The 23,360-nt window shown below is 56.4% G+C and overlaps 11 protein-coding genes across 11 annotated transcripts; 6 read left to right on the top strand and 5 right to left on the bottom strand.

The window, feature by feature from the left end:
- Positions 1-67: 67 nt before the first annotated feature.
- L226DRAFT_571079 (uncharacterized protein) lies at positions 68-1,261 on the top strand (the record flags this gene model as incomplete). Its single annotated transcript, XM_067684511.1, has 5 exons — positions 68-151; positions 193-298; positions 345-696; positions 756-1,077; positions 1,136-1,261. 5 exons carry the CDS (start codon positions 68-70, stop codon positions 1,259-1,261), a joined length of 990 nt encoding a protein of 329 aa, XP_067535367.1.
- A 171-nt stretch (positions 1,262-1,432) lies between these two features.
- On the bottom strand, positions 1,433-2,170 carry L226DRAFT_463053 (cytochrome oxidase assembly factor; the record flags this gene model as incomplete). Its single annotated transcript, XM_067675760.1, has 3 exons — positions 1,433-1,559; positions 1,620-1,786; positions 1,841-2,170. Coding segments are annotated over 3 exons (624 nt in total), but the record flags the coding sequence as incomplete, so codon positions are not given.
- Positions 2,171-2,794: 624 nt separating this feature from the next.
- On the top strand, positions 2,795-4,044 carry L226DRAFT_535020 (DnaJ-domain-containing protein). Its single transcript, XM_067680805.1, has 6 exons — positions 2,795-2,961; positions 3,039-3,115; positions 3,224-3,285; positions 3,410-3,618; positions 3,671-3,774; positions 3,829-4,044. Exons 1-6 carry the CDS (start codon positions 2,804-2,806, stop codon positions 3,915-3,917), a joined length of 699 nt encoding a protein of 232 aa, XP_067535365.1. The 5' UTR covers positions 2,795-2,803; the 3' UTR covers positions 3,918-4,044.
- A 1,494-nt stretch (positions 4,045-5,538) lies between these two features.
- Positions 5,539-6,130, bottom strand: L226DRAFT_463205 (DUF1767-domain-containing protein; the record flags this gene model as incomplete). The annotated part of the gene is made up of 2 exons (XM_067675773.1): positions 5,539-6,003; positions 6,062-6,130. 2 exons carry the CDS (start codon positions 6,128-6,130, stop codon positions 5,539-5,541), a joined length of 534 nt encoding a protein of 177 aa, XP_067535364.1.
- Positions 6,131-6,817: 687 nt separating this feature from the next.
- On the top strand, positions 6,818-9,904 carry L226DRAFT_535017 (acyltransferase ChoActase/COT/CPT). The gene is made up of 8 exons (XM_067680804.1): positions 6,818-7,188; positions 7,251-7,494; positions 8,001-8,032; positions 8,083-8,387; positions 8,446-8,983; positions 9,052-9,242; positions 9,310-9,580; positions 9,638-9,904. The coding sequence occupies exons 1-8, from the start codon at positions 6,981-6,983 to the stop codon at positions 9,784-9,786; spliced, it is 1,938 nt and encodes a 645-aa protein (XP_067535363.1). The 5' UTR covers positions 6,818-6,980; the 3' UTR covers positions 9,787-9,904.
- A 12-nt stretch (positions 9,905-9,916) lies between these two features.
- On the bottom strand, positions 9,917-12,826 carry L226DRAFT_560459 (P-loop containing nucleoside triphosphate hydrolase protein; the record flags this gene model as incomplete). The annotated part of the gene is made up of 10 exons (XM_067683366.1): positions 12,048-12,826; positions 11,838-11,993; positions 11,354-11,777; positions 11,127-11,298; positions 10,800-11,074; positions 10,644-10,742; positions 10,437-10,594; positions 10,200-10,371; positions 10,118-10,149; positions 9,917-10,048 (listed from the first exon to the last, which is right to left on the bottom strand). The coding sequence occupies exons 1-10, from the start codon at positions 12,684-12,686 to the stop codon at positions 9,917-9,919; spliced, it is 2,259 nt and encodes a 752-aa protein (XP_067535362.1). The 5' UTR covers positions 12,687-12,826.
- Positions 12,827-13,837: 1,011 nt separating this feature from the next.
- Positions 13,838-14,151, top strand: L226DRAFT_463234 (uncharacterized protein; the record flags this gene model as incomplete). The annotated part of the gene is made up of 2 exons (XM_067675775.1): positions 13,838-13,948; positions 14,017-14,151. The coding sequence occupies 2 exons, from the start codon at positions 13,838-13,840 to the stop codon at positions 14,149-14,151; spliced, it is 246 nt and encodes an 81-aa protein (XP_067535361.1).
- A 271-nt stretch (positions 14,152-14,422) lies between these two features.
- On the top strand, positions 14,423-15,402 carry L226DRAFT_463079 (S-adenosyl-L-methionine-dependent methyltransferase; the record flags this gene model as incomplete). Its single annotated transcript, XM_067675765.1, has 5 exons — positions 14,423-14,469; positions 14,518-14,583; positions 14,646-15,139; positions 15,204-15,270; positions 15,321-15,402. 5 exons carry the CDS (start codon positions 14,423-14,425, stop codon positions 15,400-15,402), a joined length of 756 nt encoding a protein of 251 aa, XP_067535360.1.
- A 42-nt stretch (positions 15,403-15,444) lies between these two features.
- L226DRAFT_463065 (MIF4G-domain-containing protein) lies at positions 15,445-17,874 on the bottom strand (the record flags this gene model as incomplete). The annotated part of the gene is made up of 9 exons (XM_067675762.1): positions 15,445-16,020; positions 16,082-16,177; positions 16,229-16,482; positions 16,539-16,775; positions 16,837-17,106; positions 17,161-17,289; positions 17,345-17,415; positions 17,468-17,576; positions 17,628-17,874. The coding sequence occupies 9 exons, from the start codon at positions 17,872-17,874 to the stop codon at positions 15,445-15,447; spliced, it is 1,989 nt and encodes a 662-aa protein (XP_067535359.1).
- Positions 17,875-18,877: 1,003 nt separating this feature from the next.
- Positions 18,878-21,968, top strand: L226DRAFT_486652 (SART-1 protein; the record flags this gene model as incomplete). Its single annotated transcript, XM_067677165.1, has 10 exons — positions 18,878-19,044; positions 19,101-19,124; positions 19,235-19,422; positions 19,480-19,581; positions 19,634-19,815; positions 19,871-19,973; positions 20,024-20,082; positions 20,135-20,363; positions 20,418-21,351; positions 21,421-21,968. The coding sequence occupies 10 exons, from the start codon at positions 18,878-18,880 to the stop codon at positions 21,773-21,775; spliced, it is 2,343 nt and encodes a 780-aa protein (XP_067535358.1). The 3' UTR covers positions 21,776-21,968.
- Positions 21,820-23,338, bottom strand: L226DRAFT_613041 (ribonuclease H2 subunit A). The gene is made up of 5 exons (XM_067686463.1): positions 23,034-23,338; positions 22,862-22,955; positions 22,297-22,766; positions 22,119-22,242; positions 21,820-22,063 (listed from the first exon to the last, which is right to left on the bottom strand). The coding sequence occupies exons 1-5, from the start codon at positions 23,269-23,271 to the stop codon at positions 21,949-21,951; spliced, it is 1,041 nt and encodes a 346-aa protein (XP_067535357.1). The 5' UTR covers positions 23,272-23,338; the 3' UTR covers positions 21,820-21,948.
- Positions 23,339-23,360: the final 22 nt, after the last annotated feature.

The following is a 23,360-nucleotide window of genomic DNA, read 5'->3' as shown; positions in this document are numbered from 1 at the left end:
CGGTCGCACAATGGACTCGTTCGGCTTAAAGGGCAAGGAGAAGGCGACCGCCGACGATGGCTTCTTCATGGAGCGGCTCGATATGCTCTATGAGCAGAGCCTCGCAGAACTGCGTGCATTTGCCGAGCGCGAGGGGCGCGCGTACGAAGAGGTGCGTGCGCGTGGCTGACTGCGTAGACCAGGTCGCCTTAGAGCGAGTGGCTGCAGGTCAAGCGGCGCATGGCCGAACTGCACAGCAGGTCGCTCTTCGACGACGCTGTTGAGTCCTCCTCGGCGGCCGCGGACCGCAAGGAACTGAGTGCGTATGCCGTCCCCTTCGACCGCCGTAGCTAACGGCCATGCAGTTGGTCGCGTGCTCCGAGCGATCTCGCAAGAACTGGAGTCTCTGGATACCCTCGCTGGCTTGCAGTCGTTCTTCCTTGTGGTGAACCCCAACGACCCCGCGGATGAGGGTTTTCTGGGTGGTACGATCAAGGGGCGCGAATTCTGGCGTGGTCATAGAGGTTGTGGCGTTGCGGGCGCGCAGGCATTCAAGGCGCAGTGTACTCGTGTGCAATCCCAACTCGCCACGCCGACCACGATATCGGCGCCCTTACCGACGACCCTACCGCTCTCAACATCCGTATTATCTCGGAAGAGACCACAGGCGCGAGAGGTCAAGAGTGAGCTATACGGAGCTATGCGGGATGCGCTGAGGTGAGCCTATGGAACCCATCCCCGACAACGCTCTGAGACTCATGGTATCTCCCCGGAAGAACTGCCTCTGGTATCCGGAATGCGGAGATGAAGTGGACAAATCATTCGAAGCTCGATATCTACGGCGTGAGGCTCGTGGGCTGGCCAGAGAACGTGCCGCGGCAAAACCCATCGACACTCTCTGTAGCGCAAAACAAGCTCCTCCTCGACCTATTGAACGAAGGCAAGATATCTTTCTCCTATTTAGAGGGCGTGCAATCCTCGGTGCCGACCGTCAGTGCGGACGAGGCGCCAAACAGAGACGAGGATGCCATGTTTGAAGACTCGATCGATTACACTTGGGTCTCCGAAGAGACGCAAGAAGACGTAGGGAATCTGGATGTGAGTGTAGATCATCGTTGTACCTTGACATGTGTTGACGATGACGCTGCTTACTCAGGTGCCTTCCTCGTTCATACAGGCGGACAGCGACAATGGTTCCCCGTCGATTGACGAGCTTGGCCGAGAGGGGTCGCTAAGAGATTCCGGCACTACTCCAAAAAAGAGACGTCTGGAGGAGAGGTAGCAGTGGCCATTGGTGAGGATACATATTAGATTCGTTTCGTCATTAATATAATGCATGCTTCGAGCTTCAGTATTCTTTGCGAGCGTGTTCCTTCCGTTGCGATGGGAGTATAGGTGCAATAGCACGCAGAGTGGTGCGATATTAGGACGTCCTACAGTAGTATACTAGAACCTATGAAGCGGCCTTCTTGCGATCCTCCGCTTTTGGTGCCATCTCGTACCCTGCAAAACCCTGTGAGGCTTGCACAACATCTTCAGGAGCGTCAGGCTCGAGGTGTCCTTGTTGGTTCCGCCGAGCCCTATGACGCGACACAAAGTCAGTGATACGGCAGAGCAGCTCAGGGGTGAGAGGAACGTACCGGAAGAACGTATAGGAGAGGACGATGTCGTCGAGGTTCCTGCACTGAGGATCATCAAGGACGTCGCGGTCAATGAAGAACAGCAGAGGCATGTCGACCTCCTCTCCGGCGAGCAGCTTCTGCTCCTCAAAACAGAAACATTCGACCTTCGCGAAGTACGGTGCAATCTATGCACAAATTCCATGAACACGCACAGCAACATACGAAGCGCGCAGACTCACCCTGTCCGGAGTGACGTTGTACGTCGCAATGCCGATGATGTCCTTGTCCGAGTTGTTCTTCGCCTTGTAGAACGCGAGACTCGTCTCTCCAGGCAGGACACTCACGAACTTCTGTTGCGGGGTGAACGTCCACGGGAGCGCGTCAGAAGTGTCTGCGTTGAAGTGGACCTTGATGCGTTTCGCGTTCTCCACGGGCACCAGACGGTCCGCCTCGAACTTGCCCATCCCGACTTTGGGTGTTCCTGCGAACCCAGTTGCGGCACAGAACATTCGGTAGAGCGGGACGGCTGCGTATGTCACGCCGATACCTACCACAATCTTGAGTGATGAAAGGGAGGGTGATTATGGATGTTCAGAAGATTGAAGGTTTACGAGTGAAGATGCGACGTACGACAGCCGTGGTGTACATGAGCAGACTACGGTTCCGAGCGGCATACAATTCTTGCCGCGACTTGTAGTGTGGCCGGGACCCGGGAGGTGGTGTGCCCGACGAAGATGATGAGGATGAAGAGGAGGGCCCCGCATTACTCGAGTTTGCTCTCCATGATGACCCGCTTGTGAACGGTCCTTGGCGGCCCAAGGAGGATGTAGGTGCTCGTGGCGTATATCGCGGGATATTATGCAAGCCCCTCTGCGGCCAATGTCGTCAGCGAACTCGCTGCATGGCACGAACTGGAACATTCACTTACACGAGCCTGGCTGAAGATGCCTGTCCGTGTCGCAGAGAGACATGGTCCCCTGCAGGCTGGTCGCAGGAAAGCCCCGAAGAGATGGTTCATGGCGAGAGGACGGCGCTTCGTGCTCACCGCGCCTTCCCGACTACCTCCATCGTCTCGACCGGCGCGCCCAGTCCCCTTCACCTCCGCCGCTTGCACGTTTCGTCTGGGATTCCCCTGCCGGTTACCGGAACCTCTCAGATCGAATACAGACACCCGCGGACGTCACTTTGTCACTGCGCGAGCCATGTCCGGCGCATCCTCATCCACGCCGAAGCCTGCCGCTAGCTCCTCCAAGCCTAGTGAACCCTCAGCGGACGACATCGAGAGGCTGTTGAACAGGGAGGCAACCGCATTCCAGAGGGAGATAGAGGTCGAGCGTATCCTGAAGGCCTTCAAGCTGAAGTACGTCCTGCTACCTAGTGTCTATACTCACGCTGCACTCACATTGTACGCCCCTTCCTTCCGCGTATTGCACACAGCCCATACGAGATTCTAGACATCAGCGAAGAGGCGAAGCCCGAAGAAATCAAGAAGAAGTACAGGCAGCTCTCGCTCTGTGAGCATCCCACCACCCGCCTCTGCGTCCCCGCGCCGCCGGGAGTGCTAGTGTGACCGCGTGCTGAATTGACTATTGACCTGCCACCGTACGTTGTCTGACATCCAGTCATCCATCCTGACAAGACCCCCCACCCCCGCGCCCCAGATGCATTCGATCTCCTCAAGAAGGTCCGTACCCGGTTCTTCGCGCCACCCTCGTCGCTCGTAACTCTGCGGATGGGCTGCGCACGCGACCGTTCCTCTGCACCCCAGACGCTGTATGCTGACGAACGTCGTTTGTTCCAATGTACAGGCTGAGTCTGAATTATCTGACAAGACGAAACGTGAGGAGCTGGACGCGGTGATCAACCAGGCCCGCGTCGTACTGCTGAAGAACCTCAACCTTCCCACCACGACACGCGATGACGACCCCAAGCTGAAGAACCTGACTCCGCCATGGCGGCAGCAACTGCTTGCGAAGTCGAAAGAGTTCTTGATCGACGAGGAGGTCAGGCGACGGAAGTAAGTTGTTTGAGCGTGTTATTCTCGAGAGTATGTGCTCACCTGGTCGTAGAGCCGTCAAGATGAACCTCGCGAACGAGGGGTTGGAGGCGCGGAAGAAAGAAGAAGAGGTGAATGCGAAGAAGCGGAAGGCGGAGGAGGATGCGAAGTGGGAAGGTGAGTATCAGCTCTCTTGGCGACCTTCCCCAACTTCTAACATGCATTTCACAGAGAACCGAGAGCAGCGAGTAGGCAACTGGCGGTCGTTCGCAGCCGGCACCAAGAAGAAGAAGAAGACCAAGGTCGCCATCCTTGGTTGAGTCAGGGTGCCGGACACATCGCACTCGCTGTGTATACTACTAGAGGCATGGCTTTCACTTCCATGCATATATATATGTATCAGGTCTCGCTGGATATCACTTCCCAACTGACATTACACAATCAATACTCACAAGATACAGAGGGATCCATGATTACACAGACATATACAGTACTGAGCCTATTGGCCCTCAATGTCCTCCGCTCGCCTGGTACATTCAGACCATCGCCTGAGATCATCCACTCCAAGTCAAAGCCTCAATCCGACAACTCGATAACTTCATTGTTCGGGTGCGGCTCGATACGCCTGCGTATATGACGCGTTGGGATCGGCACGTTTTCCTTCTCGATATCTTCCTCGTCGTCGCTGATCGTAATGACGCTCAAGTCCGCACCTCCCGTGCCACCCTTCGACCCGCTCGAGGAGGTGCCAGGGACGGACGTCGCGCGCGATGCAGGCCCCGAACCCGAGCCCATGCCGGACGTGGCGCGCGAAGCAACAGCCGTCGATGAAGTCGCAGTGACGGCCAGCGTTGCACTCGCCTGACTCAACACTTCTGCCTTGACCTTCGTCTGCGTCTGGGCCTGCACCTGGCTTTGCGACTGGCTTTGCGAACCGTTGCTGCCCTTCTGGTATGCCTGCTTCTCTGCGTGGTCGATGGCACGCAACATCTCATCGTTCAGTTCGAAGTCGTCGGACCCGAAGTCGTCCGAGCCCGGCTCAGCCGGTAGAGTTGCCTTCTGCTTGCTCTTCTGTCTCGTATCCAGTTTCGCTGCATTACGAGTCCCAGTCCCCGAAGCAGCCGCCTTCCTGGGGGCTAGTGCAATAGCATACAAGTCCTCTTCTTCGCTGTCGGAGAGCTCGATGTTCGCAGGGCGGGGCGGGGACAACCCCATCGTCCGCGCTAACTCCCTCATCGACGCTTCAGTCCCCGGGCCGCGCAGCGTCACCTTCGCGCTTGACACGGAGCTGGAACGGGACGCGTCGTCGGGAGTGGGGAAGTAGCGCGAGCGGTCGCGTGCACGGGGCGGTGGCTCTCTGGATGGGGAGCGGTTGGCGCGACTTGGGATACGGCGCCGTCGGGGCTCGCCTTCGTCGTCGGCGTGCTCAACTGCGTTTATGGGAAGCGCGTTTGAGGGACCGGCTTTGGCCTCAAAAGGTACTGCGATCTCGTGGAGGGGCGAACGCGAAGATCGGGAAGATGACCGTCGATCCTCGACAGTGCGTCTTGGTGGAGGGATTGCCGGTGCACGAACAGGTGCAGGCACGGGTGCCGCTGCACACGGAGGTGGTGCCTGTGCGGCGGGCGCAGAAGGCTGAGGCTGAGGCGCTGGTGCAGGTTCAGGTTCCGCTGCAGGCTGGTCCTCTTCTGGTACCTCTTCGCTGTAAAAAGTGTTGTCAGATGCAAACATCTTTGGCATCCGAGTAGACTTACCCCAGGCGTAGCTTGAGGGCACGCAGGAAGGTCTCTTCGCGCTTCTCATCCCGATCAGCTGTTCGGTGGCCCTTCAGCTCGATGCACCTTGGCTCAAGGTGAGCCTCCCCACGTCGCACGGTGACATTCTTGATGATCATCTACAAATCGCGTCAGCACGAAGTCCCTTTCTTGACGTCGACGTGGATCAGGATGAACTCGCCTTGCATCCCAATGGGGTCTCTCCCAGCTCGAATTGTGATAGGCTCTTGAATTCGATGGCAGGCAAGACCGAACTGCCGTCGCTCAGCTGAAATTGAAGCATCGACCTCGGATACTTAGGCATGGGCTTGCGCTGCTCCTCGTCGCCGTTCGCATCGAGAATATCCGCCTGCTTCCGGTATTCCACACGCGACTCGTGAACCTGTTGCAGGCTATATGCACTGTGGCCTATGTCCATGATGCCTATAATTTCAACGAGAATGGGGCCTTCAATCACCGCCTTCGCGGCACCCAGCGCGTCCTGCGGGAAGCCTGTTCCTGCGACCATACTATCTGCGAAGTCGGATTCAAGGAGCTGGGTGTTCACGTTCTCAATGATGGTGGGCATGTCCCGTGCGGGGTCGAGGTTCAGCTCGTCGTGTATCCACGTGTAGCAACCTTCTAGCCATTCCTACGCAGATGGGGAGCGCGTCAAAGGACGCTGGTACGACGTAGTGTAGTGCACTTACTGGGTCCACGGTCGGCTTTGGGTACGTTTTCTTGAGCCACTGAACAACAGCAGGAGGGGGGAGGGGCATTGTCTAGAGAAAGAAATTGGAAAGGAGTGCGCGACAGCGTTCGTGTTTAGTGCGTCTGCGGCGAGAATATCTATCCGGGGATCAGAACTCACCGGAGAAGACGTAGAAGGATAGATTCACTACGAGGCCTTGCAGACAGCCAACAAGCTGCTATGCAGAGATACCAATAGTATACTGCGCGTGAAGGATGGGTATATGGTTGATTGGATCTTGAATAGCCGTTACGCAGAAGCGAGAAGGTGCTTATAAGAGAGGAGGCGGATTTGGGCTTCGTAACGGTGCTCTCGGGAATCGCGCACAAGGACCTCACGGCTACAACGGGTTCCGGCAGGTCCTCCTTCCTGCGTTTCTGGCGTGAAAACTGCTGGCGTGCCTGTCGGGGGATGCTGGAAGACGGTGTGGGGGTCACAAAGGATGGATCTGGGCGGATGGATGGGCGTGGCACGGTGGAAAACAGTGATAAAGAGGTAAGCAATGAGCGTTAGAGGCAGAAGATGCACCACAGCGAATGCATCTGCAGCAGAGAGGGCGTCGCAGGGAGGGCGGGGAGACAGTCGGTGGCAAAGGAGCAATCCGGCGTCGGACGCGTTCCCCGCAGACGACGCGCTCGCGACGCGTGACGTACCTGCACGTGCCGTCTCTTGAGTTCTAAGTACAACCGACATATACTCAGGCTCCCGTCCTTCGACTCGGACCACGTCGGCTGCGACCTCTCCTCCGGGTTACCGATGCCTTCCCGGGCGTTCCATACACGCAGATAATGCTCCCAACTGCCCACCGCACCCTCTCTCGACGACTATTCATGCAGCCTCAGCTCGTCTCCTCCTCGAGACGAGCGAACTCTTCTACGATGACTACGGCAATTCCTACCCTTCCTCGTCTTCCAGTACCGGACTTGCATAAAACCTTGAGAGGCTATTTGAAGTCTCTGGAACCATTCCTGCTGGAGGAGGAAGCTCGAGGCGGGCCTGACTTCAAAAACGCGTACGATGCTCGTCTGAAACTTGTGGAGGATTTCGAGGGCGGGCTGGGACAGCTATGCCAGCGGAGGCTGCTAGGTACGCTCTCTGATTCGTCATCACGTCCCTTATGAGCTTAGGAGAGGCTTGGGGCGTCAAAGAGCTGGATAAGAGCTCCCCGCACAACTGGCTCGACGACAACATATGGCTCAAGAAAGCTTACCACGAGTGGAGAGCTCCCCTCATCGTAAACTCCAATTGGTGGCTTGCCTTGGTCGACGACCCGAACGTTCCGGGCGACGTCCGCAATCCCTCTGTAGAACGAACAGGGTATACTCGCTGGCAGGTCCGACGAGCAGCCTGGCTTGTGCATCGAGTATTGGACTTCAAGGCGCAGCTCGAACGGTCAGTCTCTTTTGGAGAACGTCTGAGCGATTGGGATATCTGTCAGTCGGACAAAGGACCCTGTGGGGGCGAGTCACAGGTCCATTTCGATGATAGCACTGTGACACGTCCGCCGCCTCCGCCTGCCTCCCCACCTTGGCCACCGCCTCTGTGACCTAAGGTGTAGCCTGGCACAGTCTCACTAGACTGCGTCTTACTACCTAGACCACCACATGAGCTTCGCCAGCCGTGCATATCGGTACGCCGTTGGTCAAGCGTGCTTTTCGGTACGCGTAGGTCGCATTGGTGGCCAATACGATGATAGTACGTTTCGGGATAGATGCGCGGAGGACGAGAGGACTGAGTACTCTCGCGTGATAGGCCATGGCGAGTGGGTATGTTGTCCGCGATAAGGCAGGAGGTGGTGGACTCTGGCGTCCATCGCCGGACAACGCCCTAGTGGAGCTAACTTTGTTCCTGGTCTCTTGCAATGAGCTTTGTTAGAACGCAACTGAATACCTTTGTAGGAACAAAATTCATCCCGACACAACACGAACAGGTTCGTCTCCTCGGAACACGATGTAGCACGAAGGCTGACGCGTGTAGTAGGTCTCTGGTTCCGCCATGCCGCCCTCCAGTTCTACAATACCTGTCGTATACCTCAGCACGGATGCGACCATCTGTCTCCGCTCCCGTCCGCAGCAGACCCGCACGCGCGCAAGGTCCTTGTTATGGCTGCAGATTGGATGTACGCCATGGAAGCCGTCGGTCATGACGGGAGCCCCGTCAATCCTGCCACTCTGGAACGTAGATTACGCGCGATCGTGCATGATGTGCAGACGCGGCTAGCGAAGGGCGAACGTGCGGTTCCGGTCGGTGTCCTCACGACTGACGACCGTGACCGGTGGGCGGAGGTAAATATCTTGCGCCTGAGATGCTGTTTCTTACGCTCACACATATGAATGTGTTCAGAACTTCCACCACCTTCTCTCACTTTCTCAATCCAACCGGTCGATCTTCGACACCCTGACCTCAACCGTCTTTGCGCTCAGCCTCGACGACTACGCCTACACACTTCCACCATCTCACCGAACACCCGACAAGGACCTCGCTGCGCATTTGCACAACATACGTTCAGGTCACGGCTCCCGTCCGGGTCACAACAGATGGTACGACAAGCCGTTCACGCTCATCGTAGAGGCGAATACTCGCGCGGGCGTCCTCGGGGAACACTCGCCCGTGGACGCGCTTGTCCCGAGCGTCGCAGCGGACTATGCCATTGTGCAAGGCGTGGACGACGACGCTTTCCCAGAGTCTGTTGAGAGCGGCCTGCTCGGTGCGCAAGTCGACTCGGACACGACCGGTTGGGAACGCCTTGACTGGGTCACGGACGACCGGATCGCGCAGGAGTGCGATCACGCTGCGATACGCGCGAAGGAGATCGTCGACGAGTCTGACGTAGACGAGCTCGTGTTCACAGGCTACGGTATCAACTGGATCAAGAATGAAGGTCCGTTGTGTTCGCCATTCCCGCGTCTGCTGGCCGGTCGCGAGCTAATTCGCGTTCTCCGTCCCTAGCTCGTCTCTCGCCTGACGCATACATCCAGATGGCACTACAGCTCGCCTGGTATCGCACGCGCGGCGAGTTCACAGCAACATACGAGACCGCCCTCACCCGTCTCTTCAAGCACGGTCGCACCGAGACGATCCGCACGCTCTCCGCGGACAGTCGTGCATGGGTTCTCGCTATGGCCGACCCGCAGTGCTCAGTATGTTCTCTCGTCCCCTTACGCGCGTTCGTCGCAGTATTGACGTGGTCTGTGCCCGATCATGCAGAACGTGAAACGGCTTGAGCTCCTCCGACGTGCCCTGCAGACGCACACCGCGCTGACGCGCCAGGCGGCGACCGGCCGCGGAATCGACCGCCACCTGCTTGGACTGCGGTTGATGATCCGCGCGGACGCAGGCGAGTCGCATGCGCTCTTCGAGGACGAGCTCTTTACACGGAGTCAGTCATGGAAGCTGAGTACGAGCGGACTCAGCGCGGGCTACCAGTTCCGAGGGACAGGCTTCGGTGCGCTGTACCATGATGGATATGGGATAAACTGTGAGTCTGAGGATCATGAGTAGAAACGTTGTGCTGATGAGCCTTGTTTTGCTACAGACATGCCTGCTGCCGAGCGTTTGAGGTTTGGAGTGGAGTCGAAGCGGTCATGTTCTGTCACGGACACCCAGAAGTTTATGGCTGCCATCTCAGACGCATTGTTAGATATGAGGACACTCTGTACATCTACACTAGAAGCACATCTCTAATGCTATGCTCTCATCGCACTCCTCACATTACATGAGAAAAATTGCAGTCGCACTGGGGGCATGTCATTACTCAACTACTAGTCATACATTGCTGTCATTCACGAAGAGAATAGAGGAACAATTATCTGAGTCAGACATCAATGGTGAGGTGCTCGGGGTTCACCCAGACCTCTTCACCCCATGCGGTAGCCATACGGCCAACTAGAGTGTTGGCAGCCCTCCCAAAAACGAAGTCCCAATCTGTGACAATGTACATGCCTCGCTTGCAGCGAGTGAGCATGACATTTGTGCGGCGCAAGTCATCGAGGAAGCCAAGTCCCCTGGTACGCACCAGAGAGACTATGACATAATCCCTCTCATTGCCTGTAAGCATGTCAGTGCTGAGCACGAGCACAAGATGATGGAATACTTACCTTGGAAGGAGTCGACATTGAAACACTTGTCCTCCCACTCAAGCCCAGCCTCTTTCAGCTCCTTCTCAAGGTAACTGCGCTGGGCATCGTAGGGGGTTATTATACAGAACTGCTTGCCCTCTGCTTGGAGCTTCTCAGTGATTTTAAGAACTGTTGCTCGTTCAATGGGGTTCTATAGACATGAAGGTGAGTATACCTGCTAGAGATGCCAACAGAGGATGGGCCAAAGGTACTTACATGCCAACTTGTGCCTGATGGTTTCTCCTCGGATTCAACCACATGAACAAACCAGCAGCATGGTTGTTCATAGGGAACAGGATGGCTAGGGTTGCTCTGAAGTTGTCCATCATAGACAACATCGGAGACAACCTCTCCAATAAGAGGTGGCATGCGGTCTACAGGAGCCTAAGCTTAGGGTGACATAGTCAAGAGGAATAAACTCACACTGAACATTTAGCAGAAGGATAGTGGAGTGGAGGTGTTCAACCTCAAAGATGCTCTTGATGTTGGTTTCATCGTCGGTATCGGCACCATAGGGAGGCACTAGTAGAGGTAAGTAGTCAGTGCCTAGTCAGCAAAGAGTTGAAGAGGAGAACTCACATTGCTTGTCGTCTCCGATCATACAAATCTTGTGAATACTTGGGAAGTTCTTCAAAGGCGCTACATAGTCGCCTAGAGGTATCTGACTGGCCTCATCCACAACCATAGTCTTGATGGGGTTGGCTCTAGTGAACAAGGAGATCTTGGGATTGGATAGCATGGAGATGGTGCACAGAATGACAGGGACACCCTCCAGCCTGTTGCGGAGGAGCTTTGGTCGGAACTCCAGGGACGTGATGATATTCTTCGTGAGGTCCTGGTATAGGTGTTCATGCCTAGCCAAGGGATAAGCAAGAGACATACATAGTCGGAGGTGAGAAGTCATACCAGTCATAGTGGAAGTCGCTGGAGACAAGGAGCCTCCAGTTGTAAAAGCCTACGGCAGCGAGCTTCTCTGCTATGTTCTTGACAGCGATATTTGACTGCGCCATCAGCCAGATGCCATTGGCTCCAGCGGCGACGGCAGAGCAGACAAAGGCGGCGATGACGGTTGTCTTGCCTGCAGAGATGTCTTAATGCCATAGCTGACAGTGCGGAGAGGTTCGGAATCATACCTGTGCCAGGAGGTCCTCGGATGATGGTAAGGCGTGTGTCATCAGTGTGCATGAGCATATGCTCGACAGCGCGCTGCTGCGAGTCGTTGAGAGGACGAGTGGTGACGATGTCGGGTATGGTATCGACGACGGGGAAGCTCTCGGGCCACTCGAAGTCAGGCGAATCAGGGTTGAAGATGTAGCGGAGGAAGGCATTGTCGAAGATGTCATGGCGACGCTGCAGGGCGTGCAGCACAGTGTTAGATCGCGCGCGATCAGCGAGCGTAGGACGGTCACGTCCTTCCGTGACAATATCGACGACCGTTCGCTCTTCAAGATGCGTGTTTGTCTTGATCGACGTGTGTCGCCCATTGATGATGGCTACTTGGCCGTCGATGGCGAAGGTTTGGCCGCTTGCATTGTCGCGGACTGTGAGACGTTGCGTCTGTGCTCCGATGTGTTAGCTATCGATTTAGAGCGAGAGAGCATTCCAATGACGACTCACCGTGCCCAAACGGAAGCGGCCTTGGAACCGATCCGCGCGCACCTGCGCGGTCTGCTTCCGCGCACCGACGGCATGGTACTCGTGCTCTTTGGAGGTCGCCTCGACGAGCGCGAGCCGCTGCTGGCCGCGTTCGAGCTGCGCAAGGGTTGAGAGTTGCTGAGGAGAGGTAAGATTACATGAGCGCCACAACCAATTGCGCGACGGACATACCAGCTCTCCCATAGTCTTGGTGTCGATCTTCAAAGCCCCACGGAATCTCTCCTCCATCCCATCGTAGCTTGACAAGCATTGCGCCAACCAGGCCTGAAGGGCGAATGAAGACGTACGCTTTCCAGTGTCGAGCAAAGTCTGGAAATGCCTGACGATGTTCTCCTCGTAGACTGTGGCGCGATCTCCAACCGCAAGTTTGACCACGGCGCTGTGGCTGCGCTCCGTCCCGCAGGCGCTTTGCACGTCGACGCCGTTCGACAAACGGATGCTCTGATCCGTGTAGAGGGCGATCGCGAGCTCGCCGAGGTCGAAGCCAAGGGTAGTCACGTCCGGGTTGCAGAGAACGTGCGACTGGAGGAGCTCGCGTCCGGCGTACGCGCTTTGGCCCTTCCCCTTCGCCGAAAACTGGACGATAACAACTTTGGTGCTCACCGCAAGGGCGAGACGGCTGAGGTTGCCGCGCTCAGTGTACACTGGCGCAAGCCCGACGAAGCGAGCCGGCGGGCAGCCTTCGAAAAAGTTGTTGAAGAGATCTTCGGTGAGCGCCGACTCGGCCAATTGGTCCTGGACGTGAATGGGAGGGTGGTTGTCGCCGAGGACATTCTGGAGGATAACCCGCTCGTTCTCTTTCGGGGCCATGACATCGAACGTGGGGGTAGTTGAAGGAGTCGTCTCGTGTGTGGCGAGCTATATAGCGGACGGGATCCAGGTGGTTCGCAGGGCAACCTTGAGGACAAGGCGTGTGGACAGGAAGCACCGAGAAGCAAAGACATTTCGGGCCACAAAGCGGGCATGCTGGATCCCTGCAGTCACCGGCGCCCCTAGTTATACGAACAATGATGATAGGCACCTGCAGCATGGACCCATAGTGACCTACCGCAGCATCCGCCGATATCTTTCCGTCTGATGCACGTACCCATCGATTATATCTAAGTACTGAACAAGAGCGGGCGCGGCTAAGCTAACATGAATGATGACGCCGCCGAGCCGCTACGAGATATGCGCGGCCTGTGATATGACGAGCGGCGTACGAATGTTTCGATGCAGGCAACACTACTGTGTAGGAGCCAGAAGAACACACCGCCGGGACCGTGGGCGAAGCGTAAGTCCGCCGACACGCAGCAACGAGTAAGGGACTTGGTAGATGGAAAGGCCGTTTGAGGCCATCGTAGGTTGGAAGATCGCATATAGAAAGCGAACAATATGTTCTTGCGCTGTCTTATTGAACGACAGAAATAGCATGCTTACTACGTCTTCAATTGAAGCGAGAAGCATGTCGATGGACCCGCGGAATAACTGCGTTCAGCATCGGTAAGTCCAAGGTGCATTACTTCCTGAGCTGTCGTGCAATGAAAGATGTTACTCACAATGCAATCTAGAACAGTATGCGGTGACCGTGCTTCAATATGTATATGCTTCTTTGCGCCGCAGTACTGTCACATTCTCGGAGGGCCTTCGGCGCGACAATGCTTGAAGACAATGCTGCAGCTGAGCTTTGCAACATGGTTATGACAAGCGGCAAAGTCTCCTGGCCCCGCGTGGTACGCATCCCAGGATGGCGGAGACATACGGTATTATTTGTGGTAAGTGGGAGGAAGTCGGATCGTGGAGGTGTGGAGGCGCCCGGTGTGAGCTTTGCAGTCATCGGGCGCCTCCATGCTGCCGAGCGTTCTCACTTGGACCACCGTTGCATGTCCTCCGTCGACTCTCCGAAGTCCTCCTCATCCATGTCTACACCTATCCTCATTGGTGTCGGTGCCATTGCGGCTGCAATTGCTGGTCGCTCCCTCATGCGCCGTGGTCTGCTCGGCGGCAAGAACGCTGCTGAGCAGTGGGTCAAGGGCGGCTTCAAGGCAAAGATGGACAGGAAGGAGGCACTCCAAATTCTTGGTCTCAAGCGAGTATTCCCCAATCTTCTATGCCCATAGTAATGCTAATTGTGACGGCATATGACAGAGACGGTGTCCAGCTCAAGACCAAGCTGAAGGACGCGCACCGACAGATCATGCTTGCGAATCACCCGGACCGTGGAGGTTCACCATACCTCGCAAGTAAGATCAATGAGGCCAAGGATTTGCTAGAGAAGGAGGGGAGGTCGAGGTGATTGTCAGTTGTCGTTGCATGGTGCGTGAACTCCTGCCTCTTTCCTCATGCGTGTCTCATTCGTTGTGCCCAGTTGCTGCCTCCTTTCTAGATTTACCCTGTATTCGTATCCAACGTCTAATGATGTACACTGCTCTGTCGCATAATACCAACCCCATTCCGTGCCCTTCACTTGTCCATCTGCGGGGCTGCTCCCCAAGTTCGCCCGCCGCACGATCCAAAGCTATCCCTGCCTGTTGCTGACTAAGCAATTTTTCTTGCCACCTGCCCCGATGTCCTCCACCGATCTCCAGCCGTCCAAGCTCGGAACGAAGAAACAGTGAGTTGTGAAGTCTAGTCATTTATCCATGTGTTCAATCCCTAGTAGCTGGGACGATGTGTACTCATCCGAGCTGGCGAACTTCGAGGAGATTGGGGACGAGGGCGAAGTCTGGTCCGTATCATCCCATGTGCAACTATCGTTTGGGTATATACAGTGGCGCTCATGCTCTTCAGGTTTGGAGAGGATAGCGTGGAGAAGATGGTAGATTGGGCCCTCGAGAACATCCCAACTGACCCACAACCCCTCATCCTTGAAGTCGGCGCCGGCAACGGAAACCTTCTCTTCGCCCTTTGCGAGGCCGGATATGCACCTGAGAAAATGTGCGGCATCGACTACAGCGCGGACGCCATTAGACTTGCTGAGGCTATTGCGAAGACGAAGACGACTGCGCAACCTGCCGAGGACGACGATGAGGAGTCCGCGCCAGCTCTGAAGAACACCGATAGGATCGCGTTTGCTGTGTGCGACTTTCTTTCGGACGATGTCGCGCCGCTGGAGGGTGTGGCTGCAGATGGCTCAGTAGCGGTGTGGGACCTCGTCCTCGACAAGGGGACATTCGATGCGATCGCACTTGCGGAAAAAGACGACAGCGGCCGCGCCCCTGCGGACGGTTATCCGGCTAGGATCGGACGTGTGGTGAAGCCAGGAGGATACTTCCTCATTACTTGTGAGTCATTCGAGCGAATGTTTGAAGTCATGTCTGTTGAGCTTGAGGCGTTATGCACTTATAGCGTGCAACTTCACTGAGGACGAGCTGAAGAGCAAGTTTGCCAAACAGGAAACAGGATTGGAATACCAGTAAGTTCATGGTGTTAAATGCGCGTAGCAGAGGATGACCCGGTTCCTAGCTCAAGAGTTCCATGGCCGACCTTCTCCTTCGGAGGAAAGAGCGGCAATGTTTACTCAACCGTCGCATTCCGCAAGCCATGATACCATTTGTGATGGAGGGAAATGCAGTGTGTCATATTTGTATCATATCACAGGGACATTGTCCACCCCCTTCCTCAGGACCTCTAGTGCGACCTGGCTAGCCCACTTGAGGAATCCACTCTCGCCCCTGAAGGCTTCGCGAATGAAGTACACCAGCCCCAGCGCGAGCGTCTGGATCTTCGCACCCTTGACGAAGACCTCCTCCAAAGGACCCTTGTTCCGCGTACTCGGCAAGTTCTCCGAGCTCAGCAGCGGCGTCGAAAGCTGCGTATTCGCCAGCACGTGCGTGAACAGCTCCTTCATGAACGCCTGTGGCTGCGGCTTGAGCACCGTGAAGTCGACCGGCTTGAGGATCGCGAGCGTGCAGCAGTCCTTGGCGATCCACCACCCGAACGCGCGCGCGACGTTGCGCATGCGTGTGCTGGAGATGGACTTGACGTTGAAGCCCGCACGCTCGTCCTCGCTGAGGTTCTTGAGGATCTCCGCACCGCCGACGGTCGTCTCGCCCATGTCGCGCAGGAAGTCCCACAGGCAGAACTGCAGCGTGATCTTGTGCGAGTGCGAGAGTCGGCAGAGCTGCTGACCGACAAGGGCATAATATGGGTTGTACTGCTTCTCCTGCGGATCGGACGCAACAGTGAGCATCGGACGGATGCATCATTCGAAGAGGAAGACGTACATTACCGCAACAGTGCAGGATAACGCGGATGATCTCGCGCTGCTGCACCTCTGTCAGCTTGAGCTGCGCGAGTCGTTCGCAAGCGTCGACGTAGTCCTAAGATTCCGAGATTAGCTCTTTACCGCAGGGGAAATCAATAATACGCACATCACTACTCATGAGGACGACGAATATGCCTCTGCGGATGTCCGTGTTCATGCCCTGCTTCTTCGCTAACTTCAGCAGTGCGTTCTCATTGGGGACATCTGCTGCCGGAGTGGCCGCTTCTTGGTCCGTAGCAACCTGCTGACGTTCGACCAGCGGGTCACCACTCCAGGCTGCGCCGACGAGCCACCATTTGCCCTTCGTCTCTGCGGAACGCAGGTCTTCGAGCGACACGCGAAGTGGCTCATGAGACATGACTGTGCGGACGGAACTGTTAGTTTATAAGAGGGTCTATGACTGAAGCATGGCGTACCGTGGTGCTTCTTGCTGAGCCCTGACAAGAACTTCTTCATCCGTTCCACGGCCTCTCCACCAGCAGTCTGCCCAGCTGCCTTCTTAATCTTGTTGTTCTTGAGGTTGCTGAGCGTCTCGATCATGAAACGGGTGCGAGAGCTGAGAGCGCTGGCGTCCTGCGGAAGCTTGGTGTGGACAATTTGAATGATGCTCTTCAGGGCAGTGGGGTCGTCCTGTCTGAGCTGCTGTCCCGAGTCTGACAAGAGAATACCGTCAGATGGCTGCCTGAGTATAAAACGCATATACGAAGAACGCACTCCTTGCGACCTTCAGCAGAAGCTCGACCTTGAACTCCGTGAGGTCTCCGTCGAGCAGTGCGCGGATGATGTCGTACATGAGCACACAGGAGATCACTTGGAAGTTATAGAGCTCTGACAACAGTACGACAAGGTTGGAGCACTCCTTGCCAATGGGCTCGTCCGACGTGGACGTGCCCTCAGTTGCTTGCGGTGGCGCGTCCAGCTTGTCACCGAGTGCAGCGTAGTGGGTGTCGTAAGACGTAACGACATGCTGAACGAAGAATGCAGCTACGAAAGATGTCAACGCTGAGGATGGTCAAGAATGCGACTGCAATCGCTTACCAAACTCAATTCCGACGAGTTTGTGCAACGCAGACACGAATGCTGCGTGCAATACAACGTACTGGTCCAGGAGCATCGAATGCGAGGATATACCGTCGACGATCAGCTTCGTCAGTGTCTCCGTGACGTCTGCGAATGCGGATTGAGCATGAGGGTCGATTACTAGCTGTGCGGACAGACATACCATGCCTTCGGTTGTTGCGATAGATCTCCTCGACACCGTCTACGATGGAAGCAATATTCTGCTCGCTCATACTGGGACCAAAGTCAGGCACCTAGTCCCACGTTCTCCTGCAAGTGTACGTACCGATTGAGAAGACCCTTCAGTTGTCGCGTGAGCTTCAGCTGCGCCTCAGAAAGTTGCGCGCTCTCGGCCTCTGCACGTTTGCGGAGGTGAGGAGGGATGTATTTCGACGCTGAAGAAAGCGTGAGTGCTAGTGACAGACTCGCAAATCCAAGAAATGTACCTGTCGTGGCTGGTGGTGGCGCAGTCGCATCCTTCTCAGTTGTCTCGTTGCTATCGACTTCAATGAGAGTAGGGACCTCCTCGCTCTCAGAATCGTCCCCGAAACCATGCCACTCTTCATTCTCCCCTTCTTCCTTCAGACCCTCAGACCCATCAGACCCTGATTGCTGACTCAAGTCTTCATCTTCGATCTCGTCGTCAACCTCCTCGAGCTCTCCGTCGTCGTCATCCTCTTCGTCTTCCTCCATATCGACGTCTTCGTCTTCTTCGTCCTCGTGATTCTCATCCTGGTCGTCCTGTGAGTGCCGAGTTACTGAAAGACACCGGTGTAAAGGCACGCGGGTACTCACAAGGCCTGCTGCCGGCAACGTTGTCTCCAACGTATCCAGATCTCGAAGTAAATCTTGACGAACGGCTCTCAATGAGTCTACCGAACCCATCTCGCAAAAGCAGGTGCACGCACCGTCAAGCCCGTCTTCCTCCTCTCCAAGACCATAGTTGGCAGTCCGTTTGCCACCCTTCACCCAACCAAGTTTGCGTTCCAGGTATTCAATGTACGCATCCTCTTCCTCTTCTTTAGCGGTACGAGGAAGCCCACTGGACAAAGTCTTCGATGGCCGTCTCGACGGCTTTGGATCTTCGCTATGCTCGACCAGCTTCTCGAGTGCAGTCTTAGGTTTCTTCTTCGGGTCAACCGTAGAGTTCTCCTTCTTAATCCCGCTCTTTGCAGGAAGTTGCTGAGGGACAGCGGTAGACTGGACTGAATTCAACTTCGCCTTCTTGCGCTGGGGCGAGTCTGCATGGTCCTCCTCCGCGTGTCTCTTTCCATTGGGCTGGGGCTTGTGGACTGGTGTGGTCGCGAAGTACTGTGCTTTGCGCTGCTTACGGCCGTCTCTTGTCTGCTTCCGAGCCTCTTTTCTCGATAGCTGCTGCCCACCCTTGCGCTTGTGCTTGTGGGCGGAGTCTGTACAAAGTTATTAGTGGAGTGAATTGAAAGCAATAGATGCAGTCGCGACGCACTGTTTTTCCCTGCGATCTCCTCGAGGAGGGACTGGGGGAGCGAGGGACCACTGTAGCTGCGAGGAGGCATGGCAGGAATTTCGCGATTGGCTTTCCCCAGGGATTCCCATACATGGGCGCCTGTTTGTCACTGCTAGCGACGACCTCGGGCCCGCAGCACCTCTGCCTCCTTCCGCCACTTCCGGCTTTACTTCCCTCATCCCTGCTCGTTTCTATCCTCTCACTGCAGCCATGTCTATGGAAGAGAGCATCAGCTTGGAGGAGACCAACAAGATCCGTATCTCTCTTGGTCTCAGGCCACTTACGGACGACAAGGCTCCCGCTACCGACACCGAGAAGCAAGCAGAGGACAACTATGCTAAGCAGCGCGAGCGGGAGGCAAAGGACCGTGAAACCAAGTACGTATCATGCAAGACGCAGCGTCGTCATGTGCTCATTCTCCTCTTCTCTCTAGGGCGATCCAAGACCGCATTGCGAAGTGAGTACTCTTCTGTTGACTGTCCACCACATATGCTTCTACTTCCCCTGGCCAGCTCAGGCCGTACCGCGTACGGCAAGAGCGTAATGCTCATTCGGCGCTGTTTATAGGGTAAGGAACAAGCGGGAGCTCAATGCAAAGCTCAAGGGTACAACTCTCGGTGATGTCGACGGGGATGTAGACGACACCCTGAAGTGGATCAAGCGTAGCAAGAAGAAGGAGAAGGAGTTGGCGAAGAAGCGACAGGAGGAGTTGGAGGCCATGGACAAGGCCTTCCAAGGTGACGATTACACCGAGAGTGCGTCTGTCTCTTCGTTCGAATGAATGCCCCCCACTTACGACGCTAACCTAACAGAGGACCTTGAGGGCCTCAAGGTTAGCCATGACTTCGAGGGAATGGAGGAAGGCGAGGCTCGCATCCTCACGCTCAAGGATAGTCGTATATTGGATAACGAAGGTGTGTTTTTCCGTGTTGTTGGCTCGGTCCCAGACTCACAAAAGGTTCCTAGAGGACGAGCTTCAGAACATTGACCTGGCTGAGAGGGAGAAAGAGAAGAAGAACCAGGAAATGAAGATCAAGCGACGGGACTACACAGGCTACGATGACGAGGAGTTTGCTCCCGGTGCCGCAGGTATGAAGCGAGCTGTGTTATCCAAATACGATGATTTCTTGGAAGGCCCGAAGGAAACGGTGAGGAACTGACTTGACCTGTCTTACTCTAACTTCCGCTCATGACAGTACATAGGGCTTCCGCCTTGGCAGTTCTACGCTGAGCTCTCGCGAGAAGAAGGAAGAGGGTACGGGAAGCGTCTCCGTTAACAAGTCATTACTCTCTATTGACTATGCCAGTATGTGACCGCAGCTCCGTTGACTCACACCCACTGACTATGCCTCGCAGAGAACTTGGAGTCAGCCGACTACTTGCAGCCTGGTGATATTGGGTTTAAGAAGCCCAAGGTACGTATTCACCTTATCCTCGACGGAGTAGCCACCAACGTGCTGTCTGCAGACAAAGAAGAAGCGCCCATCCCGTCGTATCAACGCTGAAGAATCGGACATACCCCCAGTGAATGGCGAAGACCAGATGCAGGTAGACGAGAAGCCCATCGTTCCTCGCCCACGTAATCTGGATGCCAACTTTGTAGACGATGACGAGCTGCAAGCTGCTCTTGCACGCTCTCGACGCGCAAAGCTCCAGAAGCCGAAGAAAATGTCCCCCGAAGAGATCGCAAAGCAGAGTACGTGTCCCTCCTGCACAACCAGAATGGCCCCTGATCTTGCTTGTTATCTAGTTGCTGAGCAACGCGCGAAGTCAGAAGCCAGGGACGTTATCATGGTGGATGACGACGAAGCCGACGGCGAAGGTGGTCTGACCATAGACGATACCTCCGAGTTCGTCCGTGCCATTACCTACGACCCTACTGCCGTCAAGAAGGAACCCGTGGAGACGTCCGTAAACCGCGCTGCGTCCCGAGAACCGTCAAGACAACCCTCAGCACCTCCAGCTCGCGCAAAGACCGAGGAGCGCGACCACCCGATGGAGGAACTAGAAGCTGGCGAGGTGATTGTGAAGGAAGAGGAGGATGAGGAGGCCATGCTCAATGCCATCGAGAGCGCCATCAAGATGACCGAGGAGGCGGAACAGGCGCAGACGAATGGCGAGACAGACATAGCTGTCGGCACCTCTGTCGAGCAGACGTTCGGGCAGGGCATGGCCGCGACTCTCAACATCCTCCGGCAGCAAGGCGTCCTCGCGAAACCGAGCTCAGACCAAGCAGAGCGCGAGCGCGTGCAGCTGCAGCGCGACCTCTGGCTGGCCGACTACCGGCGGATGGTTGCACACCGGGAGCTCGAGCGCGCGAAGATGCGGGGCGGGAACAAGGACCAGGCGACGCGCGAGTACGAGAACAGGGTGCGGGAGCAGCAGGAGGCGCGCCAGAACTTGGAGGCGTACAAGAACTACAAGCCGGACGTGAACATCGTGTATTACGATGAGTTCGGGCGCGAGCTCACGCCCAAGGAGGCGTGGAAGGCGCTCTCGCACAAGTTCCACGGCAAGGGCTCGGGCAAGGCCAAGACGGAGAAGCGGCTGAAGAAGATCGCAGAGGAGCGCAAGAAGGAGGCGATGGCGAGCGGCGACACGCCGCTTAGCATGAACCAGGCGTTCCAGATCCGCCAGGAGAAGACGGGCCAGGCGCACTTCGTGCTCTCCGTCGGTAACAGAGGGTGAGTGGCATCCCCGGTGCCCTGGTCGTACTACATATATCTTTGTATGCTGACCACCTGTTTTGCCAGAGCTGTTCCTCAAGCTGCCGAGTTTTTCGACACCCAGCCGCTCTCGAAGGGCAAGACGGAGAAGAAGAACAAGAAGAAGCAGTCTGGCAAGGACGCGACCCCGCAGCTCGACTCGACCGGATTCATGACCCTTCCTGCGCCCTTGGCGACCGGGAGCCCCGCTCCTGGGACCTCGGCGAACGGGTCCCCCGCGCCCCGTCCAGGTTTCTCACGGATAGCGTCTGTCGTGGAGACCGAGACACCGAAAGAGGGCACGCCTGTCCCTGCCGAGAGGTCCAAGGTCGTCATCGGGTTGGGCAACAAGCGGAAGGCGGCTGGGGAGCCACAGGGCACACCGCCGCCCAAGAGGCGGTAGGAGCCTTCTCTGACGACAGACAGCTCGCGTTTTCTGTGCATGGTCGTATTGGGATTTCGGAGCCCATACATGCGGCATTGCTAGAAATACATATATGATTACAGTACATGTACACTAGATGGACAGGGTTGATGTAATGGGTATATATCATACGACGTGGTGGATGAACGATGCTATAGCGTGCCGACACTGGTGAGGTGTAGGTCTTTTGTTACCATGCATCTATCCTTGTCGCGTCCTGTTGCACTGGCGAATGCGTGAATCATTGTGGCTTGGCCGTCGTCGATCCTGTCGTAGCATGCGTCAACGCACTGGTACCAAGTAAACGAGGGTGGTCACGTACCACTCGACAGGATGTGCGTCCTTCTCTAGGACCACCTTGATCGTCGCCCATGAGAAACGAGCAAAGGATGGGTACCCGAACGTGGGCTCTAAAGAGTTCCTGATCCACGCCTGGGTATTGGGGTCTGGTGAAGGTCAGTAAACGAGGTCCACCTAATCCAGAGCGGACATAGTCGCACCAGATGGGTACCCGCTTCCCGTCTTCTCCACCCACTTGCCCTCGCTCTTGAACTCCTCCGAACCCACCTCCTCAGTCTCCATCTTCACATCCTCCCCCTCCGGCTCCTTGAAGAACCTCGACTGCAACCCACCCCCAAAGCCCAAGGGATGATGCAGAGGAGGCGCATCCTCCTCATACACCCACCCCTCGATCCACGCATCGCGCGTGACCTTGGCGGCGACGCTCGCCGCGCCGACGATCTTGAACGTCTGGTCCGCCTTGGCCTGCACGGTGAACCCGATGTCCGGGAAGAGCGCGGACAGGTACGCCTCGTACGTCGTCGTCTTCCCCAGCGCGTCGACGTACACGTGCGCGAGCTGGATCCCGCGCGCGAGCACCTCGCGGATGAGCAGCACCGTCGCGTTTTGCGCCTGCTGGTTCAGGTTCGTGGGCGGCCGGCGGAGCATGCCTGCTGAGATGGACTTTGGGCTGGTAGATGGGACGGGTGAGATGGGAGTTGGAAGATGGGAAGTGGGCCAAGTCAGACATGCGTCTCTTCGTAGAGGAGAGAATGCGTTGCGCACCTGAGGACGCGGACGGACCAGCCGAGGTTGGCAGGGTCGGAGCCCAACGTTTCCAAAAGACTCGCGCGCACCTGCGCCGTCAGAGTCTTCGAGTCTAACCGCAGGCACCCGTGTCACTAACATTCACCCCGCTATCTTTGACTCGAGACGCGTCGAGCAGCCAGCCACTCACCAGCGAACCCAAGCTGCTCCAGCTGCTCCTTGTACGACACCGGGCAGTACGCAACGCCGTACACCATGGGTCCCAGCACGGGCCCTCTGCCCGCCTCGTCGACCCCGAGAATATACGGCCCTTCCTCGGTCGGCGTCGGCGAGTGGTAGGTGTACGAGTCCGTGAGGGGGACGGATGGGTCGGCGATGGATGGGATGCCCAGAGGTGTCTCCTCAGGAGCTTCCTGTGATGACCCCATGATAGAAGGAAATCAGCTGAGATGGATACTAGAAGGGCAAGTGGGAGGCAGACTCAGATAAGGGATGGTAAGAGGCGAGGCGTGGATCT

Source organism: Lentinus tigrinus (genome assembly GCF_003813185.1).
Source record: "Lentinus tigrinus ALCF2SS1-7 unplaced genomic scaffold L226scaffold_12, whole genome shotgun sequence".
NCBI lineage: Eukaryota > Fungi > Basidiomycota > Agaricomycetes > Polyporales > Polyporaceae > Lentinus > Lentinus tigrinus.
This window is presented reverse-complemented; position numbering and strand designations above follow the sequence as displayed.

Bases quoted from the DNA above. Each gene is read 5' to 3' on its own strand.
- L226DRAFT_535017 (XM_067680804.1), top strand. From the start codon at position 6,981: ATGACTACGGCAATTCCTACCCTTCCTCGTCTTCCAGTACCGGACTTG. The intron at 7,495-8,000 runs GTCAGTCTCTTT...ATACCTTTGTAG, and splicing joins TTCAAGGCGCAGCTCGAACG to GAACAAAATTCATCCCGACA. The intron at 8,388-8,445 runs GTAAATATCTTG...GAATGTGTTCAG, and splicing joins ACCGTGACCGGTGGGCGGAG to AACTTCCACCACCTTCTCTC.
- L226DRAFT_613041 (XM_067686463.1), bottom strand. From the start codon at position 23,271: ATGGGGTCATCACAGGAAGCTCCTGAGGAGACACCTCTGGGCATCCCA. The intron at 22,767-22,861 runs GTGCGCAACGCA...CCCATCTACCAG, and splicing joins TGGTCCGTCCGCGTCCTCAG to CCCAAAGTCCATCTCAGCAG. The intron at 22,064-22,118 runs GTACGTGACCAC...ATGCTACGACAG, and splicing joins GACGCACATCCTGTCGAGTG to GATCGACGACGGCCAAGCCA.
- L226DRAFT_535020 (XM_067680805.1), top strand. From the start codon at position 2,804: ATGTCCGGCGCATCCTCATCCACGCCGAAGCCTGCCGCTAGCTCCTCC. The intron at 3,619-3,670 runs GTAAGTTGTTTG...ACCTGGTCGTAG, and splicing joins GAGGAGGTCAGGCGACGGAA to AGCCGTCAAGATGAACCTCG. The intron at 3,775-3,828 runs GTGAGTATCAGC...TGCATTTCACAG, and splicing joins GGAGGATGCGAAGTGGGAAG to AGAACCGAGAGCAGCGAGTA.